We start from the raw sequence: 21,063 nt of genomic DNA, 5'->3' as shown, positions 1-21,063 counted from the left end.
GCACATGCTTTGCAGCTCCTGGTATTGTACTGGCATATAAAGGGTGCTCAGGTGCTTGCCAATTAAAGAAGGAAAGTCAGTTACTTCTTATGAGGGAGTTTGATTAGATGACTGCTGGCAATCTTTCCCCCAGAGCTGTAATGTTTTTTTTTATCAGCATAAAATTAAAATTGTTCAGAGGCTTTGACTCTGACCTTTGTTCTCAGGATAAACCTCTCGGCTCCCAGGTGTCTCCTAGCGTTGAGTGTGTTTTGAAACGTTTTTTAAAAAGTCAAATGGCTTTATAAAAAAATGAGTTCCAGCAGCTCACAGGCTGTTACTAATTTGTTATTTTTTCATTGCTGATGAATAAGTTACCACATTCTTGGCTCCATTTGATTTTCTGTTTCAATTGTGTGCCATTTCTCTTGCACATCCTACTCCCGGAAAATCTGAGAAGCAACAGAAGTTGTCTTCCTATTTTTTCTATTTATTTTTAAAAGTTTTGACTTTTTCCTTTAAAAACCCAGGAAAGCCTGGTTGGTGTGGTTCAGTGGTTGAGCATTGACCTATAAACCAGGAGGTCATGGTTCAATTCCCAGACGTAGCATATGCCTGGGTTACAGGCTCAGCCCCCAGTGTGGGGTGTGCAGGAGGCAGCTGATCAATGATTCTCTCTCCTCATATCTCTCTAACCCTCTCCCTTCCTCTCTGAAATCAGTAAAAATATATTTTAAAAAAATAAAAATAAAACAAAAACCCAGGAAAGAAAATAGACTGATAGAAAAATCTCAAATGGCAGAAAAGCATTTTCACAAAAAGTACATAGAACAACCCACTAGATTGTGTTTTCAAGGCTGCACAAGGTGTGGTTGGGTGTGGGGCTGAGGCAGGAAGACTATGGAATATTATTTTAAAAAGTAAACAAATAACCAACCAAACAAAAAAAGACAGTAAAATAAAAAGAAAACAGAAAAAAAGAAAATTTGGAGGTGGAAGGGAACCTGTCATAAAATTGTCGGGAGGTGGGTGTGTCAAGAAGGCAGGGCCTGGCAGGCAAGCAGGCATCGGAGGTCATGGCTGCAGTGTGAGGTCCCTGAGTTCTCTGCAGCTGCCCCAGCTGCTCTTCCAGGACTGCCCTGCATCCCTCTCTGTAGCAAGTGCTTCTGCTTCCTACTCTGAGTCTCCATCCAAGCAATCAGGCTGGTTCCCAACACCACCTCAGGGAGTCTGTCTTGCCCGTCTATAGACTGGATTTTAGACTTTTGAAAAAGTCTTAAGCTCCGTCCCCTGTATGTCCAGTGTATGCTGAATCTTTCTTGTGTGCTATGGCTTTGGTGACAGGCATGTGCTTTGCATGTACCAATGAGGTGGACGCTTCGGCTTGGTATCTTTTGGAGTATAGTTCTTATTAGCCACTTCTAGGATTTAAAGATCTTCCTGAATTTAGCCCTAACTTCCCCTCATAGCTTTCATAGCATTCTTTCAGTCTTTCAGGAGTAAAATGAAAGGAGTGTGAAATACTCCTTCCTTGGCAAATTTTGGGTTCATGTCATAGGACACATGTGCGCCTCAGCTCTCACTCCTGTGTTTGGGGGACATGGCGGTGCCTGAACTTAAGATCTTTGTGTTCCCAGCTCCAAATCCCAAACTGAATGTTCATGCTTTCCCGAAATCTGCTGGGTGCTGACTGAAAAGACACTTGATCCTTGCAGCACGGGGCTGACGCGATGCCATTGGTGGCTTGGAGTACACACATGTGTCGTCTGAGCTGGGGGCAGGAGAGACTTGCCTCATTTACTGTGTTATCCTGGGCTGCAGGGCGCTTGGCTTCTGGTGATAGGAGCAAGAATGACTCATGGCCCTGAGGCAGAGAACGGAGGCAAACAATTGCCCATTTCTTCCAGTACTCAGAAACCATCCCTGCCCTGACCCAGCCTGGCCTCCTGCTCCAAGGCCTGCGGGGCTCTGAACAGTTTCTTTCCTGGTCATAGTCTGGGGCCTTCTGACTGCCGTTGACCTGCTTCCCTGGGGCATGCTGTTCCGGCACACTGAGTGTGTCCTGCTAAAGGAGGCAGCTGCTACTCAATCTAGCTGACTGCCCATGTGGGCCCAGTGTTGCTAGATAGTCCCATTTCTCACAAGCAGCTGGACATCCAGATTTCAAGATAAGTTTCTGTTTTAAAAATGACTAATTTAAATGGGGAAAAAAATACTGTTTGAACCACATGATACATGTGGCTAAGCCTGTCCCACAGACTTCTAATCTGCAACCTCTGCTCTAGACTTTGTCCTCCCCACTGGCTGGAATAGCACTCGGGGGACTCAAGGAAACCCAAACCCCACCAGCATAGGCCAGGCCCTGTGCTTACAGGGGCTCCAAATCCCCACTGAGCTCTCTCTCTCCCCACAGCTGTTCTGACCAAGAACAGCCTCCCTCCTGGAGCCCAAGGGGAAGGAAGGAAGAGTGTTCCCCACTCAACTCATGAGCCATGCCCCCCTCAGCCTGGCCTGGCCCAGTCCCTGCTAAGCACTGATCTCTCCATTCCCATCTGTTTTCTTTTCTGCATTAATCCATCCAGTTTCCAGAAATCAGAAAGAGAGAACATGAAGACCTTGGGGTTAGATGGGCAAACGAGGACCAAACCGAATCAGCATAGGGGCCGGTCCCCATGGGCAACACATAGATTATGGACACAAGTTAAAGCTAATTATTACTTGTCTGCAACCCGATGCAGGCTGGGAACGAGGCAGCTGCAGCATCTCTTGGGACTGACTAGGAAGCACCTACTCAGATATAGTCTCAGACTCGCTTGAGCATATCTGGATTTTCTGGGGAACCTTCCCCGTTTGAAAGAGACATTTCCCAGGAAATGTACTACTGGGTCTTCAAGGGGCCACAGCCTGGATCAGGGTTCACAGGTCTGGGATGGTCTAGGTACAGAACTCACGGGGCTGACCCTTGCCCTCTGTTCCTTAAATAGGTCAAAGCATTGTCCAGCTGCACCTCTGAGTGCTGCACACGGGGCTATGCCAGCCTGGGGCCCAAAATAGCACCCTGGGAACACAGGCGTGGGCCAGTGCCCCCCTCCTTGTGACAGCTTCACTGGCAACAAAATCTCTGTCACAGGGAGCATTCCCCATGGTCTGTTGATGTAGTTGAGGTCCCTGGCGGCTTTCTCTGAAGCAGCCTCCGTGGTTCCCTCGAGTCCAGAAGGTTCCTGCACAGCAAGCTCCTCTGCCTCCCCCATGGACCTCTCTCCAGAGGGGATGATCTCAGGAAGGGAGCTGATGCCCTTCACTGGGTAAGAGGTTTTGACGAGCCGGCAGCCAAACGCAGCACTTTGCAGAGACTGGCCTTCTATGATGTCATCGATGTCCAGAGCAGAAACGATATTCAGTGTCAAAAAGAAGAGAGAGTAGGGAAGCCAAGTGGAGGAGAAGAAAGGATGCAAACCTCCTTGTGAGGACATGACCCAGCTTTGGGGAAACCTTGAAGGCTACCAGGCTTGGTCTCAGTCCTCCTGCCTGACCTAGAGCCCCAGGCACTAGGCAGCCTTATTGTTTTGGCTGCCTTTTAGGAGAGGTGCAGAGAGTGACAGATTTAGGGGACTGAGAGTCAGTGGGCATGACTTTCTGTAGGTTCACCACTTGTTAACCTGGAAAAGCCAATGAACCTGTGTTCTTATTTACAGAGAATGGAGTGACCATGGACTCGGTGTTGCCCGCCTCTTACAGCCATAGTGCGGCTACTCCAGTTTTGTTAAAACGGAGCACAATGGTCTGTGCGTCCAGACACTGAGCAGGGGACACGGGGCCTGAGACACAGGCCTGGCTCCTGCCCTTGAGGCGATGGAGGGAGCAGTGTGCCCAGACGTGTGAGCCCAGCAAAGTCTCCACAGGTCCTGCTGGCCGATTTCCCAAAAGCACCTTTAAGGGGGTATTTCTGTCTCAAAGAGAACATTAAACAGAGCCATGGACATGATCCTGGGCGGCACAGGTCTGTCTGGGGAGGCGAGACACTGGAGTCGTGAGTGAAGAGGACAGGGTTTTGACAGTTATTCCCGAAAATCCCCCAGGAGATTATGAGGCGGAAGTAAATGTGTTCTAGTTTTTCATTTGCCGTTGGCTCTCCAGACCACAGTGTGAAGTAAGTGCTTTGACCCTTGTGACAGATCGGGGAGCGCAGGTTGTGAGAGAGGAGTTCACCGCGGGGACTGATCAGGATCCAACTCAGGTCAATGACAAGCACCTCTGCACAGTGTTGATCATGCACGAGGCTCCCGGCAGGGCCTGGGCCTCTTATTCCAAAGGGCAAAGGACACATTTTCCCTTTCATATCTTTCCAGGCCGTCCTGGCCTTCCGGTTTCGGATTGCCCGTCTGGCCCAGTCCGCCGTCGCTGGTCAGTAACTCCCGTGTCGTGTTCCACACTTAAAGGTGGAGGTAATTGTTTCAAGATGTAGCCCTTGAAGGAGAGAACCAGTTGAAAGGCAAATTCTTTTTATCAGCTCTAGTCAGAAACAGCTTTTGGAAACAGGAAGTGACGATTTGCTCTGAGATGTCAGCTTTTTTTCATCTCCAAGAAAGGAGATGGATTTGACCTTCTGGAAGAAATTACTGGTAGGGGTGAAATGAGAAGGGGGTGGGGGGAGTGATCGTTTTGCTCACTGGTTGTTTTTTAAAGTTTCATTACCCAGTTTTATGGTCCTTCAGAGTAAGAAAAACAAAACACCCGCCTCCCCATCCCTTTGCTTGCTCATTGACACAGGTTGAAACAATTGAAACTATTGGGAGAGCAGAAGCCAGGGCTGCATATGAAGCCTGCCTGCTAGTCATTAGCCTCCTGTCTCCTTCCCCTCTCCTCCCCTCCCCACACATTACTGTGGCTGCAGGACCCCAAGAGATTCCCGCAGGGCCTTGCCCTGCAGGTCTGAGCAGAGGCCATGCCTTGGTTCTCCAGACAAGCAGGCTGGATCCAGAGATAGATAATCCCAGCCTTGGGCTTGAGAGCTAAGGCACCCAAGACTTTTTCCTAAGGGGGAGATAATAAAAGAAACCATCAAAGGAGATAGAGAAGAAAAAAGAAAGGTCAGAAAACCCGAAAGGAAGGAAGTGGCAAGGAGTAGCTTGCACTGATGAGTGGAGGAAGGGAGAGTCGGTGGGGAGCTGAGATGTGTAAGTTACATCTGAAAGTTTGGACAACTGTCCCCAGAAGCAGAACTGTTTCTGTGTCCTACCTGGTGGAGGCAGGAGCGGCTGGCAGGCATGCAGGCATCCTATTGAGAAGTGACAGGCAGGTGAGGAAGAAGAGGCAGCAGGGCAGATCTTGCTTTCTAGAGCTTGGGGAGGGAGGAGACAGACAGAGACGGCATTCACACATGCACCACACAGAGCAGGCACTGGCCTGGTGAGCGCTCACAGGAGTCGGTGGTGGTTGCTCGAGGGGAAGGCCAGGTCAGGAGGGAAGGTTCTTTCAAATGTCAGAAACCTGATCATGTTTCTAGCCTGAGAAATAGAGGCTGATGGTGAGGGAGAGATTAAATGCCTGTCAGAGTGGATGATTAATGGTCCTACCCTAGAGTAGCTGGGACTTGCTGGGAACTTCCTGGAAGGCAGCACAGAGGTGAGGGAGAGCCTAGGACCATGTGAGCGGGCGTCATTCCGAGTTACCAGCTGGAGGGAGGAACAGGACCAGAACTCAGAGAACAAAGGCAAATGCCACCGGTTGGCCAGGGACAGAATCTGAAGTCTCATGGAGCTGCGTGAGGTGGCGTGAAGGGTGTGGAGACTGAGAAGTGGTCAGCAACAGGAAGGTGGGTCCGATGGGGCAGTTCAGGAGCCAACTCTGCAATCACTGTGTTTTTTAACATGTGCTTTTTATGTGTAACCTGGAAACTTACTGGGCTAGGGGACAGTTCTTAAAGGTGGAAGAGCCTGGCTGAGGAGTTGGCTCTGTGCAGTTCTCTCAGACTGACCTTGTTAAGGAGGTATGGGCTGGCTTTCTCTAAGACCTGGATGTAAGATGTATGAATGAGAGACAATTCTGGGAAACTTTGAAATAGAAAAGATGTAAGTTCAATGAGTGATCAGGTAATTAAAAAAAGATATTTCCAGTAAATATGAGGAGAGGTTATTTGAGGAGAGGAGGGGGACAGGGTGGGGTTTAGGGATTGAGGAGAATGGAAAATATTTGGAATGTTCTCTGAAAGGAACCAGCCAGAGATGAATAGAAGTTTTGCCAGGCAGTATTGGAAGATCAGCTGTAATTAAATAGCAGCAGCTGTAATTAACTAGCATAAATTGTATGGAAACCAATTGGCATCATTAAATGCCTTTTACCAGCGATCCTCAGGCCATGGGGAGTGGAAACATGGACAAAGGACTTAGCACAGGCTGGGTTCTGGTAATGCAAATGCCCCTCAGGTCGAGGGGCTTCAGGGATGATCTAGATGAGGGGTGTTCTGCAGCTGATATTATACAATTGCAATGACTAACCTCAAAGGTGTAGAGAGGATAAGAAGACAAATGTTGCCTAAAGGAAGTTGGTAATCTAGGAAAATAGAGGGTTATTAAGTAACTAGCAGCCACCAAGGAAGAAATTAAGATTACTGGAGTAAATGGGAGAGTTGAAAGGTTAGAGGATTGTGGCCAGAAGAATTTCTGAGTTGAAGATTTTAGAAGCAGAGCAAACACATTCTGGACAAAGATGAGGGCCAGGCTGTGGCCATACTGCTGAGAAACTGAAGCAAAGTGGAAGCAAAGCCTGTTGTTGCTGAAGCCAAGAAATGTTGAGCCAGAGTGGGTACTGAAAGGAAGACAAGCAAGGATGTTGAAGCTCCTGAGGAGATGGAATGTGCCCAGAGTAGGTAGAGAAACTGTTGATCAAAAGACAGTGTGACCGGGTGACTATATTGGGTTCTAGGTACTTGGGGAGAATGCCTTAGAAGAGAAGGGCAGACCTAGACCATCAATAGGGACAAACAGTGGTCTGGAAATAGTCTCAAACTTCCAGGGAGAAAGGGGTTCTGTACCTTGGGTTGTTGGAGCGGAATGGTCTTCACCTGACAGACTAGGGAGGATGTGTCGTATGGGATGAAAGTCAGGGTCAGCTCATAAAGGAGCAGTTAAGACTGTAGGGTGATTAAATCCTATTACGACACATATGACAGAGGTTACAGTACATAATAGTGGCTGAAGGCCATGTGTGGCCTGGAGATGGAGAAGTGGAGCTGGACAGGGGTAAGCCTGTTAAAGGCTGATTTTGAGTTCAGAGCAAGGGATAGTATGTATGTATGCATGTTTTCATTTATTTATTTATTTATTTAAAATATGTTTTTATTGATTTCAGAGAGGAAGGGAGAGGGAGAGAGAAAGATAGAAACATCAATGATGAGAGAATCATTGATTGGCTTCCTCCTGCATGCCCCACACTGAGTTTCGAGCCTGCAACCCAGGCATGTACCCTGACCAGGAATCCAACCATGATGTCCTCATTCATGGGTTGATGCTCAACCATTTAGCAACACTGTCCAGGCAGGACAGTATTTATTAATGACAAAATGATGGGTGATGATAATGAAAGGTAGAGGTCCCGCTAACAGACATAAGCTGGGAGAGAGTAAATGACAGTTTTGTTATTAATAGAGCATATGAAATTAAGCAGCCCCAGGTTTCTAATGAAAACTTTGTGTGTCCAACTGGAATGTCCACTTGGAATGTTAGCATGACCAATTGGGAGCACTGGCATGACCAATTGGAATGCTATTGGAACTTTAGTGAGACCAATTAGAATACTATCCTCGTCTGCTAGAACACTGGTGTGACCAATTACAGTCTGGCAGTAAACTAGCTAGAGGGATTTTGACAATGATGGAAATAGATTGGAATCTTAGCTTTCAAGAGAGATACATTCTGGGGTATGTTTTTCAAATCCCACCAAGGTAGTAGTTTGAATGCTGATTAGTAGACAAACTGTTTAAATGTCATCTTAGGATATTCAAGAACTCAGCAGGTTGTTTTTAACTCTCATATCCTAGGGCCTTGGTATCTGGTAGATATTCAAAAATGTATTTGTTGAATAAATGATTAAAGTCTAATGGTAGAATATTTTCTGCTCTCAGCACTCCAAAGCAACATTATTATCATCTCGTGGAGCTTGATTTGTGGAATTTCTCCTTCTAACCTTGGCATTGGTGTCTGGGAAGCTCATTTACACATTCTATCTAGTCCATTGCTAGCTGTGTATAGAACTTTAACGTATGACTCTAATACTAACAATAACTCTGGCTTCAATTTCTTTTCCTACCTTCTTTAGTTTTTACGATTTATTTTTTAACTTGAATTATCTATTTGTGCAAACTGCCTGGAATAATTTTTTGAATAAGCAGGTTGATGAAAGAATAGAGAGCTAAACCTAGAATTACGAGGTGCTGGAGGCAGAGAGAATTATGAGGAGGTGGAAGAAGAGAGGGAGGTGGGGACGAAGAAGGAGGTTGGGGTGAGTGGGAGGTGTGGGGGAGGATTACATCTAAGTTACTTGACCCAGAAAATGCCATCATCTTCACCCAGAGAAGAACTCTTTAGGGCCTCAACACCAGGCGCTAGTGAGTAGTACGTACTCAACAACATCTTGTCGTTTTGAGTGGTATTTCCTGGGCTCAGTAAATATTTGTTGGTTGCCTTTTTCCCCCAGCATGTATTTTTTATTTCCCTTAAAATTTTTGAACTTCTTCCTCTGTTTGGGAAACAATGTGTTACATTAGACAGAAATAAACTTGGAGTCAGCAGACCTTGGTTTGAAAATTAACTCTGCTGTTGATTGGCATGTGTCCTTGGCCGAGATAGGTCAATCTCTGGACCCATTTCCTCCAGCTGTAAACTTGGGATAATAATATTTACTGCCAAATCCCAGGGAGGGTTTATGGAGAGGATGTATGTAAAAGTGTTTGGCACTGAGGAGACACTCAGTGAATCCAGGCCCCAGGCCCACCCCCAGTTACACTGGACACACTTATCAGGCTGTCTCCTTACGACCAAGTGACCCATCATTCCGGCAGGGCTGTGCTGTTGCCTCGGCTCTGGGGGCCGGCTTCTAGTCTGGCTGACCCAGGAAGAGCCGCCTTCTTGGCCCAGTGCTCAGTGAGCTTATTTTGCTAATTTGACTTCTAAATACTCACCCCCTCAGATTAGCAGATGGACAGTTTATAGCCTGGCTTTCTGCAGTCCTGAGGGCCTTTTTAGCGTAGGGAATCATGTATTCAAGTTCAAATTTGTCCTCTGTGGTTTGCTTTACAATCTAAGGACAGTTCAGAATATGTGAAATCACAGCTGTTGGGTCGAAATGGTGTTGGGATCACTGCTCTCTTCCTAGGGTTGGGCTGTGCAAAGTGTTACAGAATGCTCAGACCATGGGGGTAGTGTGTCTTTACCGTCTGCTCATTTCTCCTGCTGCTCTCCTACTTGCCATAGTATGTCCTCCTTCTAGGACCTGTGTATTCAATGTCTGCCATATGCTTGGATTTTGGACCACATAAAACATTGTTTTTTTCCAATAGAGAAAAATGCCCCTGGACTTTGGGAAATGCTCCTGTTTTTTGAGGTTCTTCATAATTCCTAGTAATGCCGAGCAGGTGTTTTGCCCATGACCTTTGTTTTTTGCCTTATTTATGCTTTTAGGTGTATGTACTAATGTCAGGTTGTCTACTACTGTTCTACTGATGGCAGAACTCCCCTGCGGAGTCCTTACAATGAGGAAAGAAGTCTTTTTACTTAGGTCCCATGGTGGCAAATTGTAATTTTGGTGCAGCCTAGGAAAGTTCCTCTCACATAATCAGATTCTAATCAAATCATCCAGTAAATGCTCATTGAACATCTCCTTTATGCACTAGCTCCTTCTAGGGCAGTGGTTCTCAACCTTGGGTGCACATTAGAATCACCTGGGAATCTTTTTAAAATCCTGATTTCTGGGCCTCATCCTCCAGAAATTCTGTTTCTTTGTTATGGGGTGGGGCCACAACATTAGTAACAAAGAAACAGAATTTCCGGAGGATAAGGCTCAGAAATCAGGATTTTAAAAAGATTCCCAGGTGATTCTAATGTGCAGCCAAGGTTGAGAACCACTGTTCTAGGGTCTTTGCTGTGAGGTCTTACAATGAGATGTGTTGATGTGTTAAAGACTGTGCTGAAGAGTGATTGAGCTCAGGGGGTTACAGGGATATTTTAGTTTTGAAAAAAAATATTGTCATAAGCGTGTTTTTTGTTCGTTTTAGTGGAAAAGGGCCTGCTGCTTTGCCTTAAAGCAGAGATGAGAAATTTAGTACTTCAAGAGTGTGCATTCATTTTTTTTTCTACTTGGAAATAATGAATAATGTTTTCTATGGGCAATTTTTTTTTTTAAGTAGCTCACATGTCTGTCATAGCAGAGTGGGTAGTGGCAGGGGCTGTGCCATCCCCAAATGACTGGTCATCATCTCAGCCCGTCCCTACGAGGCTGTGGCTTATAGGCAGCGGTCTCAGCCCTGTGTTGTCCAGCACACAAGTGAGAGATTGCCTTCCTTATGTGTTTATGGAGTGGAGTTGTCCTTGTTGCCGTGGAGGATTTTGAGATCTGTCTTTTCTTGTAGGAGCTGCTAAGTCGCACATCTCTTGAGACTCAGAAGCTCGATCTGATGACTGAAGTGTCTGACCTGAAACTCAAGCTGGTTGGCATGGAGAAGGAGCAGAGAGAGCAGGAGGAGAAACAGAGAAAAGCAGAGGTGAGTGTAACACCCAATTCCAGGGGGACCCGTACTGTCCTAAGCTCAGAGCAGGGGAAGCTGTCCCCATGTGGACTCAGACCATCTCATCATTCCCGAGCCTGGCAGCGCTGGGAGCCAGAAACATCTATGCACTAGAGACACAATGATCTATCTGTTAATACCAAGTTATCAGGTTTTGCTGTGGCTGCACATTTCAGCAATGCCCAAACCACCCAGTTTTGGCTCTAAGGCTTTGTCCTCCCTCCGGCTGCTGACAAGGATGGAAAAGGAGGCAGTAGTTGGGGGAGGATCAGGCAAGATGAGGGACACAGGATGTCTTCAGTGAACGCCAGGGTAATGGTATGTGGCTGGGATGGAGTCAGCTGCCTCACAGGCCACAGTCACTATATCCAAGGAGTCTGATGTCACTTCACTAACCCAGGTGGCACCCTTAGATTATGTGCTTCTTTCTTCCTGCTGGGGCCTATGGGTGGGCTCCTGCACAGGCCTCTCTTAGGGAATGTTTTCTTGTTTTTTTTTGTTTTGTTTTGTTTTTCCAGGCTCCATATGCCATTAGTAGAACATGCTAGACTCCTTATTTGGATAAACATTTAGAGAATTTTAGAGTTGGAGCTACTTTATTTGAGAGAGACAGCCTGTTTTAACCCTAGATAACCATCTCCTGTGTGCCTCTACCTACAAGTCCCTGTGTTCTCCCCTGGCAGCGTGAGATGTGAAAGGGAGATAGGCTCTAGGTTTATAAACACCTTGGCTCCATTACTGGCCTAACTGCTTAATAGCCTTAGGAACATCAACAAGCTAGCTACTTAATCTCTCTGAACTTCAGTGTCTTTCTCTATAAAATAGATAACTGTGTGAAGTCCACATAAAATCACAAAAGTTGAGTCCCTATTCTAGTATCTGCCATTTTGTAGGTAGTTGGTTTATCTTCATCCCCTCCATGGAGGCAACTCCAAAATCTAAAGATGGCAACGTTATTGTGCACTGACACCTGTCACATTTCTGTGTTTACTGGGTGAACGCGGGTAACTGAGACACGCCTAACATGTGGGGCATATTCCTTGCATTGCTTTTGAGAACATGCTCATTAGTAAGACGTATAGTTGCCAAAAGAAGGTCTCTCCCTTACGCTGAGGACATTATCTCCTAGTGATCAAGAGTGCAGGCTCCTGAATCACATCTCCTGGCCGTAATCCAAGCTTAGCCACTCAGTAGCTTTGTAATCTTAGGCAAGTAATTTGACCACCCAAACCTCTGTTTCTTCTGTAAAAAGGAGATAGTAATACATACTTCCTATTTCCTGGGCTTTTCTGAGTAAGAAGTGAGATAATATATGTAGAGTCCTTAGCATAGTGCCGTACACATAGTAACAGCCAGATTTTTTTTTTAATCTTTATTGTTGAAAATATTACAGATGTCCCCTTTGTTTGTTTGTTTTCTTCCCATTGAACCAGCCCTGCAAGAAATGCTAACCAGTCAGGTTTTATCCATGATTTACTGATCGTGTTGTTAAGCATGCTAGAAATGGAAATGTAGACTTACATACATTATTATATATGATAAAAGTCACACAGACTGAAAGTTCATCTGTGTAAAGTGGTAGTTGAATAGACTCTGCTTCTTAAATATTCACAGAGAAACAATTAAATTTTCTCCAGGTTCAGAGTTAATTTTACCAATGTTCCAAGATGTGTGGTTACATGTGAACATACATTAGAGCTCTGGGGGAAGAATTCAATAGATTCCGTGAGAAGGCTCCAGGTGGCAGAGACTCAACTTGAAATCACATACATTTTATTTTTTTAAGGTGGAAGGATTATTAAGTCACAAAACTTGAAGAGTCCAGGGTTTAAAAAGCCAACAGCACTAGACCCAGGTGACCTTGCAAGGTCATCAGAACCCAGCCTTTGTGTATCACTTGGTTCTGTTTTAGCCTTATTCTCAGAAAGGCTGTCCCCATGTGGTAGCAGAGATGGCCATCCACAACTCGATCCTAGGAGCCTGCCGGACAGAGATTCTCTTTCTCCAAGCTTCCAGAAGAAGCCCCAGGATTGTGCCTTATGAGGTCAATTTGGGTCACATGCCTGGTCCTGAACCAGCCACCGCAGGGAGCATGCAGCCACATAAGGGTGTGTGCACACCTGAGCACAAAGAGTTAGTACCAAGCCGGGCAGCTCAGCTCCCTCCTAGGGAGACCGGAAGGAAGGAGAACTCACACTTCTGGGCCAAGTACAGCTAACTCAGCCCTTTTACAATTTGCTTTATTTCTTTCTTTTTGGAAGGATTGTTTTTCAATCTGAGTTTTTGGTTTTTGTTTTCCATTCGGCTCTTCATTTCTGAAGCAACGTAGACCCCGAGCTGCTGGCCGCAGTCCTATCAGATAGCAGCCCTTCCCAGTCGCTAGTGCAAACACTAGGTTTCCACCTGGAGGAATGTTCAGGCTGTTCAAACCTGTGCTGATCAGTGGACAGCCCCATGACCCGAAACACATTTTTTTTATTCTTGTGATTCAACATCACCTTTGCTGCTATGCCCAGGACCTCCACAGTCTGTAACTGCCAGAGACTTACACAGGGCAGGAGAGCTGCACTGCTGTCTTGGGCACGGGGCTGTTTATTTTGAACGAGGCATCTAGCTAGCTAAGGTTACCAGAGGTTGTAGTTTCATGAGTAAACGGAATGCTGCTTTCCATTCGGCACACTGCTGTTTTTTCCAGTGTTTAGCCTAAGGCCGGATTGCTTGTGGTTTGGAAAAGGCAGGATTTTTTTTTTTTTTGAGGTAGCCAGATTGTAATAAACTCCCTCCATGTAGCTTAGGCTTTATCCTCAAATTCCATTTTATGTTTCCACGAAAAAAGAAAAAAAAAAAGGTGGGGTGTTATTAACAAGAAAATTGCAGACTGTTCTTTCTGTCTGTTCTGATCTCACTCTGAGCCAGTATCCTGCTGCCTGTAGTTGTGGAAGCGATTCCGGATGGTGGTCTGAGGACTGTGAGAGGCAGGTTTCTGGTCAAATGGAGAGAGTCCTGACGTGCAGCCTTGCTCAGGAGTGAGTCAGTGGCCTAAATGAGATAGGGGCGATTCCTCGCTTTCCTGTATTTACTTACTTTTTTCTTACCAGCCTTTCCCTGATGGTTCTGGGTCATTTCAGGGAATCTAAGTTTGGACCAATTAGATTTACTCCTGAAAGGCGGGCTGCAGGGAGGGTGACTGACATGGAAACTACATATCAGAATTAAGAGGATGGAACATGAAAGGAAGAGATCTGAAGGCAAAGGAAGCCCTGGTGGTTCACCAGGTCAGAGCCACGTCCTGCAGGGGGATCTTCCTTGAGACGGAGGCTAGCTTCCCTGAGCATGGGGTGCGGGTACGCCTGCTGCTGGACCCCTGGGTGGGATCCAAAGGGCTTTGCGAGGAATACCAGGGCAGCCTGTAGAGAGGGAGCAGGGACCCAGCCAGCCGTGCTGGGGTGTGAAGTCAGCCCAGTTGATCAGGGATGTTCACAAGCATGAGGAGAACCAGAAAGAATTTTAGGATTTCCTGGCAGAAGATGGGATGTCTTACAGCAAGCATGTCAAACTCAAAGGCTAACACAAGCCAAATAAACGAGGCATGTGGCCTGCAGGCCACAAGTTTGACATACTTGTTTTACAGCCCAGTTGGTGGGATCATGCCCTCTCTCTCCCTATGGTTAGGCCCCTGGAAGGGAGGGATTCTGTTTTCTGAAATGAGCAACTAGAATAATGGAGTTGGAGTATACAGTAAAGGCTGGGAAAATAGTGTTTTCTCAAAGAGCTGGCCTGGTGAAGGGAGTTTTATTCTTGTTTTTATCCTATTTTGTTTTATTTACTTATTTTCATTAACATAGAAAATATTCTCCAATAATTTAAAATTCAAAAGTTCAAAAAGGTGTGTATAGCAAAAAGTCTCCTTCCAAGTGCTCCCCAGCCAGCCGTGAGGAACCAATGCTATCCGTTTGTTTTTCAACCTTCCAGAGTTATTTTATGCATGGACAAGCACATTTATGTGGAGATCTGTCTGCATCTATCTATAAATATATACACACATATACATTTTTTCCTCATTAAAAAAGCTCCCTCATTTATATTTATGTCTACATATTATTCTACTATCTGCTTATGCCCTAATTTATTTAAATATATTTTAAAGATTGATTTTAGAGAGAGAGAGAAAGGGAATGGGAGAGAGAGAGAGAAATGCCTCCTGTACACACCCCAACCAGAGTAAACCCGCAACCTGGGCATGTGTCCTCACCAGGAATCGAACCGGCGACCCCTTTGTACATGGGACCCCGATGCTCAATCAGCTGAGCCACACTGGCCAGGGACCCAATTTATTCACCCAGTTCTCTTTTGGTGGACATTTAAGTTGTTGCTAAGTATTCGCTATTATATAAATGCTCATACATGTGGGAGGATATGTAGCAGTGGAACTGGGTCCGAGAGTACATGCACTTGAAATTTTGGCAGATATTTCCAAATCGCCTCATAGACCATAGTGTGATATTTTTACCCGTGATGTAGAAGAGTGCCAAGAAAGTAGTAAACTGAGCATGAAGGGAAAGGGAGAAAAAGTCAAGTTGTGAACAAGTTTAACAAGAAAGATGGTGTGGGAGAGACTCTGATTATGGGAGGCGCCCAGTAGTTTCACATACAAATGAACCATAAAAAAGAACTTTGATGGTTGGCAAAGCAGGAGTAAATGAGCAGAGATTACAACGCGAACAGCAATTAGAACCTCATAAATGTCGCCTGCGCATCATGACGTGGGACCTAAGAATGGAAGAAACAGACCTGCTAAGAGAGGTGATGGGCTGGCCCCGTAGACAGGAATTGTAAAAATACGTTTTATGCAAGTGCCACGCCTGAGGGTAGACATGCTGGAAAACAGCGCCGCATAGATGGGGAGAATTAAAGGAGAGCGTCCCAGCAGTGCTGGGGCGTCCCCCCTGGTTACCCCGAGCAGAGATGGGAGTGCACTCCTGGTACAGACCCCAGACTGACTCAGGCGGACGAGGGGCAGTGGAAGGGAGCTCCTAACAATCTCCTCCAGCTGAACACCTAGGTATTTGACTTGGTTCTTGGTCTCTGCTCCCCTTTTCTATAGCTTCCACCTGGAGGGCAGAGAGAGAAGATGGGAAAACTGCCACTCCCTTGTTGAAGCAAAAGGAGAAACTCGTTTATGAGGAAAAGTGATGGGTGCCGGGAGAGGGTGGTCATTATCATTTGAGAGTTCATGACGGTGAGGGAGAGAAAACTGTGCCTAGACCAGCCGTGGGCAAACTATGGCCCGCGGGCCGGATCCGACCCGTTTGAAATGAATAAAACTAAAAAAAAAAAAAGACCGTACCCTTTTATGTAATGATGTTTACTTTGAATTTATATTAGTTCACACAAACACTCCATCCATGCTTTTGTTCCGGCCTCCGATCCAGTTTAAGAACCCATTGTGGCCCTCGAGTCAAAAAGTTTGCCTACCCCTGGCCTAGACAGACATGCATGTTGCAAACCACGACTCTTAAAGTTCCGAGACAAAACAGGAGATGACTCAAGAACACTGAACTACTTTAAAATAATAAAGTTCTCATTGCACAGTCTCACAAATAACGCCAATAAAAAGAAAGGGCTTAGAGGTACCTTGAGAGAAACTCATTTTCAAAGGGGCTTATACAAAGGATAGACGGACAAAGAAAAATGCACCTGCATGAACAGCACCAGGAAGGGCGAGCCCCGAACAAAAGGACAACAGAAAGACTATTTGTTAAAAGTCATGTTCTCAATAAGGTCAAAGAAAGAATGAGTTTGATTCCAAGAATGAGCCGATAGGTGCCAGGAACTTGGGGCAGCATTCCCAAACTTCTTGCTATAAGCAAACTTTAAGGAATCAAGTGATTTGTTTAAAAACTAAAATCAAACCGTCGCCTCCTCCTTCTTCTAAATGATGAAGAAAGTCAGATGGCTTTTATAAAATTTAGTCTGTTGAGTTTGGGGTCAACCCTATGATGGCTTGTGAGAGGTTGGAAGACAAAGTAGGGATCCATGTCCATAAGAGTGAGTTAGGTCTCACTTCTTGGCTTGGCTGAGAATGCACCTAGTAGTGGTAGACCCAGTAAATCCTAACTTCAGCAAGGCATTGCAAAAATATTGCTTGGAACAGTCTTGTGGATAAGAGAGGAATGTAGGATGAGTGTAAAAATAGGTATATTAGTACCCAAATGAGCCTACGTGTATATAAACAGGGTAGGGCAAAAGTAGGTTTACAGTTGTTCATATGGAAAATAATAATAATATAAGAATAAACTGTTTCGTGTACTCACAACTGTAAACCTACTTTTGCCCCACCGTGCGTACTACATTAATACCTGAAGACTCTTGGAAGATTTTTCTGTAGAGGGTAACAGTAAATGTTAGCCCTTCTGCCTGTTGAGCATTTTCAGTCCATGTTATGGATGCTGATGTAGAAGGCCTTGAAGTTGTGATGACAGGAAGCCAAGAAAATCTAAATGGATCAGTTGACACGGGAATTCAAAATTGCTTGATTTTTGTGATTCTCTAAAATTCACTTCTAGCAGTTTGGGGACTGCTGTTGTAAGTCCTTTGCACCTATCGGAGGCGTCAGCGGAATCAAGCCCATTCTTTTCTTGGCCTTATTGAGAACGTGATTTCTAACCAAAAGTCCTTCTGTTGTCCTCAGCATCGTCCTTCAGTCTGTTCATGCAGGGGCACTTTTGTTTGTCCTTCTATCTTTTGTACAAGCCCCTTTGAAAATGAGTTTCTCTAAAGGTACCTCTATGGTACCTGGAGCGATAGATATGTTGGCAGAAAAAGAGGTAGAAGAACCTACATAATCCAGAACCACTGAAGGCGAGGCATGACACACATCAGGAGGGGACCAAGCAGTTTGCAGGCAGAGGACACGCCTGTGGATTTGACCAGGAGGAAGGCACTGAGGAAGAGCCGGACACCTGGGACCGTGGAGACAGGGAATGAGGGATGAAAATGAGGGACAGCAGTGTCCTCATTTGAGAGGTTTACCAATGGAGGGAACAAAAGAAGGGAGAAGGCAGTGAAGTTCTTGAAACAGATAAGAGAGAAAAGCAGGCCTAAGGACTAGAAGAGTCTAGTAGTGAAGGGTGCCCAGTAAGGTGCGTGTGCCAGGGCATGCGTAGCCACTGGGCTTTTGTTATTAGCAATCAATGTCACATGGGCCTTAACTGTGCCCCAGACCCTGTGCCTCAGATATTGACATGCAAGGATGGCCCCCAGTTTGCCACAAAGAGCTGCTTGGTGTTTGTTCAAACTGCAAGGCAGACCCAGGGATGGGAGAGGCCTCCAGGAAAATGCCATGTCTCTTGGTTCCTGTGAAGAGAGCGGTTGGTCACAGACAGTGCCCACTGGGTGCCACCTGCTGCTCACCTCTATGCCCTTCCTTCCTTCTGTGCGCTCCCTCCAGGAGTTCGGTATCTGAGTGCTGACTGACTGAGTGCTTTTCTCCTTTCTCTTCCTTCCCGCAGTCGGTTCTGAATGTGATCAGTGAGCTGCAGGAGCAGATGTGTAGGCTGCAGCTGGACATCCACAGGCAGATTCAAGAGCGCCTCTTGCTCAGTAGGGACCACCCTGAGGAGGTGGCGGCCGGCGACGGTGTGGCCGGGCCCCAGGCCTGCAGCCAGGACTGTGCCCGTTGGGAGGGGTCACCTGTAGGAACCACACTTAAGTATATCAGAGCATGCGTGTGTGGGGTGTTTCACTGGTGGAGGGGCGGGGGGTTTTCCTAACCGGAACAGAGTGCAGTGGCTTAACAGGGATCTGTTGTTACCTCTGGGCAGAGTCGGGGACTGACACACTCCCTCGGGATGGGAGCTGAGCTCTGTGACCCTCCCCGAGCAGGGTCTGAGCAGGTGAGGCCAACCCTTGCATGTGGCGACACTCACCTCCTGCAGAGCTCAGAATGAGTCCTGGGGTGTTTGTGCAAAATGAAACCTCACGATTGCCAGTCCCAGGAACAATTCAGACATTGATTCCTGCTCCGGGAAGTGCAATAAATGACATTTCATCTCCCATGATTTTTTTTAAAGAAAAGCATTATGAAAGAATTCTTTCAGGTTCATTTTTTTAAAGAGGTTTATCCCCAGTGAGGAAATAGAACACAAGTTTCTATTTGCTGTGATAATTAAGTCATCCTCTGACTTTCCAGAAAAAGTTCCCTTTTTAGAGGGCTTTCATGACCTCTGGGCCCTGTGGGGGTGTATCTGACTGGGATTCTGGACATGGCCCCTCACGCTGATGTGACGGGGCTGAGGCCTGGTGATGGCAGCTGTGCGAGATGAGCCTGCACCCCCAAGGTCCACGGACTTGGAAGCCCAGGGGAAAGTCAAAGTCACAGTAGCCTGAGCAATGCACAAGGACTGCCTCAGCTCTGTAGGAAGTTCCCGTGGTCCATACTCAGCTATGGAATATGTTGAAAATCTCTACCCAGACTCAGGCATCAGGGGAGGCGTGCAGTGAGGAAGATTTCCTCCTACATTAAAAGATTCAAGGGAAAATGAGAGTCAAGATGTAAGTGTGGATTTGGATGGAGAAGCCCTGAGAGGATGCTGGGGCATGCCCCATGTTGAGGGAAGACTTCTGAAGGAAGTTAAAATTTGCTTCAGTGTTTATAGCTGATGATAGACAACTGATAGCTTAGAAGGAGGAGAATGTGCTAAAGAGGTTACCAGAGCCAGGAGATCACCATGCTCTGTGTTCCCACAGTGGCAGCCGCTCAGGCAGTAACCTGCACACTTCAGGTTCTGCAGGCCTGGTGCCCCCTTAGGCAGGGCTGGAAATGTTCTCAGAAAATGATCCTGTATCAGCTGCAGGTCACAACAGGCCTAGAAATCTATTGCTGCAGGTCATGGATGCAATAACCTCAGCATGGAAGATTTTCTTTTTAAAGGGCATCAATAAATGCTCACTTCAGCTATAAAATTTTTTTAATAAATTACCCTACAAAACTCAAGTGTAAGCAATGTCACTTTCTGCTGGATTGTCTCCGAATGCAAAGGGCTCCAGGTCAGTTAGACAATGACTTGAATTTTGTATCTTCATTCATTAAGAAATAATGCATACCTACTATGTGCCAGAGCAGGGGTCCTCAAACTATGGCCCACGGGCCACATGCAAATATAAATATTGTATTTGTTCCCGTTTTGTTTTTTTACTTCAAAATAAGATACGTGCAGTGTGCATAGGAATTTGTTCATAGTTGTTGTTTTTTAAACTATAGTCCGGCCCTCCAACGGTCTGAAGGACAGTGAACTGGCCCCCTGTTTAAAAAGCTTGAGGACCCCTGTGCCAGAGATTAGCAAAACACCTCACAGAGTTCATTGTAGGAGAACTAGCCATTGGCATTCACACTGGTAAATGTTTAATTGCAAATGATGAGGGTGATAGGCAGGATGCCACAAGAGTATAGCAGGGAGCCCTGGTGAAGGGCAGAGGTTGGGATGGCTTTGCTCAGGGAGGCCAGAAGGATGGGCAGGAATGAACCTGGCCAACAGTGCCAGGCAGAGGGAAGACCATGTGTGAAGCCCCAAGGCAGAAGGAGGAACGAAAACGTTTTCAGTGTGGCTGGAGCATAACCAGGGCACAGGGTAACATGAGAGGCAGGCAGCGTGCTGGCTCGGGCAAGTCTACGGAAGGGGTCCCTTTTATGCTCATTTTTTTGATAGGAACCAGTCAGCAGGGCCAACTGTCCCTTAAAGCAGTGGTTGCCAACCGGTGGTCTGTGGACCACTGGTAGTCCGTGAGGTCCGAAAGGTTGGCGACCGCTGCCTTAAAGGAACCTGGATTTGGGATAAAGTTGCTTAGTGGTGTCATCTTTAGGGATGTTTTAGAGAGCAGGGGCCCTGGAGTCAGAAGATGTGGGCATGGATTGCAGCTCCACCACGAGCAAGTTGTTTAAATATCACTCCCCCAGCCCAGCAACCTGCAGTGGCATCAGAATTCCTGAGAGTCTCATCCAAAAGCCTTCCCAGCCTCCTCTCCCATCCTTTCCCCGATGCCTTCTCCCTCCCTCCTTTCGTTAAACCAACCCCCTCCTGTGAACTGGAACAGGAAGCTGGCCTCTGCATTAGGCACTTAGCGTTTGATTCCTCAGGGTTTGATGTCTGTCCTGCTGGCTGTCCCTTCCTCTGTGCAGCCTCTCAGGACCACTGACCCTTCCTCTGGGTTCCTCAAACTTCACTCTGCACTAAAAGATGCTCCCAATTAGCCTGCTTCCTGCTTCTTTGTCTGCGAGAAGCTTCCTCATTTCCATATCTCTGTTC

At 46.4% G+C, this 21,063-nt stretch overlaps 1 protein-coding gene across 7 annotated transcripts in view; it reads left to right on the top strand.

Annotated features, from left to right (window-relative positions):
- The window catches only part of PPFIBP2 (PTPRF interacting protein, binding protein 2 (liprin beta 2)), a 138,320-nt gene that overhangs the window by 76,062 nt on the left and 41,195 nt on the right, over positions 1-21,063 (top strand). For 6 of the 7 annotated variants that reach the window (XM_015568606.1, XM_006770925.2, XM_015568605.1 and 3 more), the window contains one exon: positions 10,604-10,735. In XM_015568606.1, the coding sequence (XP_015424092.1) occupies positions 10,604-10,735 (132 nt within the window). Of the gene's footprint in view, positions 1-5,683; positions 5,795-10,603; positions 10,736-21,063 lie in introns of those variants that run through there. The other variant, XM_015568609.1, reaches the window with a different exon arrangement.

Source organism: Myotis davidii, unplaced genomic scaffold (assembly GCF_000327345.1).
Source record: "Myotis davidii unplaced genomic scaffold, ASM32734v1 scaffold1185, whole genome shotgun sequence".
In the NCBI taxonomy this organism is placed as follows: Eukaryota; Metazoa; Chordata; class Mammalia; order Chiroptera; family Vespertilionidae; genus Myotis; species Myotis davidii.
The sequence above is the reverse complement of the archived record's forward strand: the minus strand, read 5'-3'. Positions and strand labels throughout refer to the sequence as shown.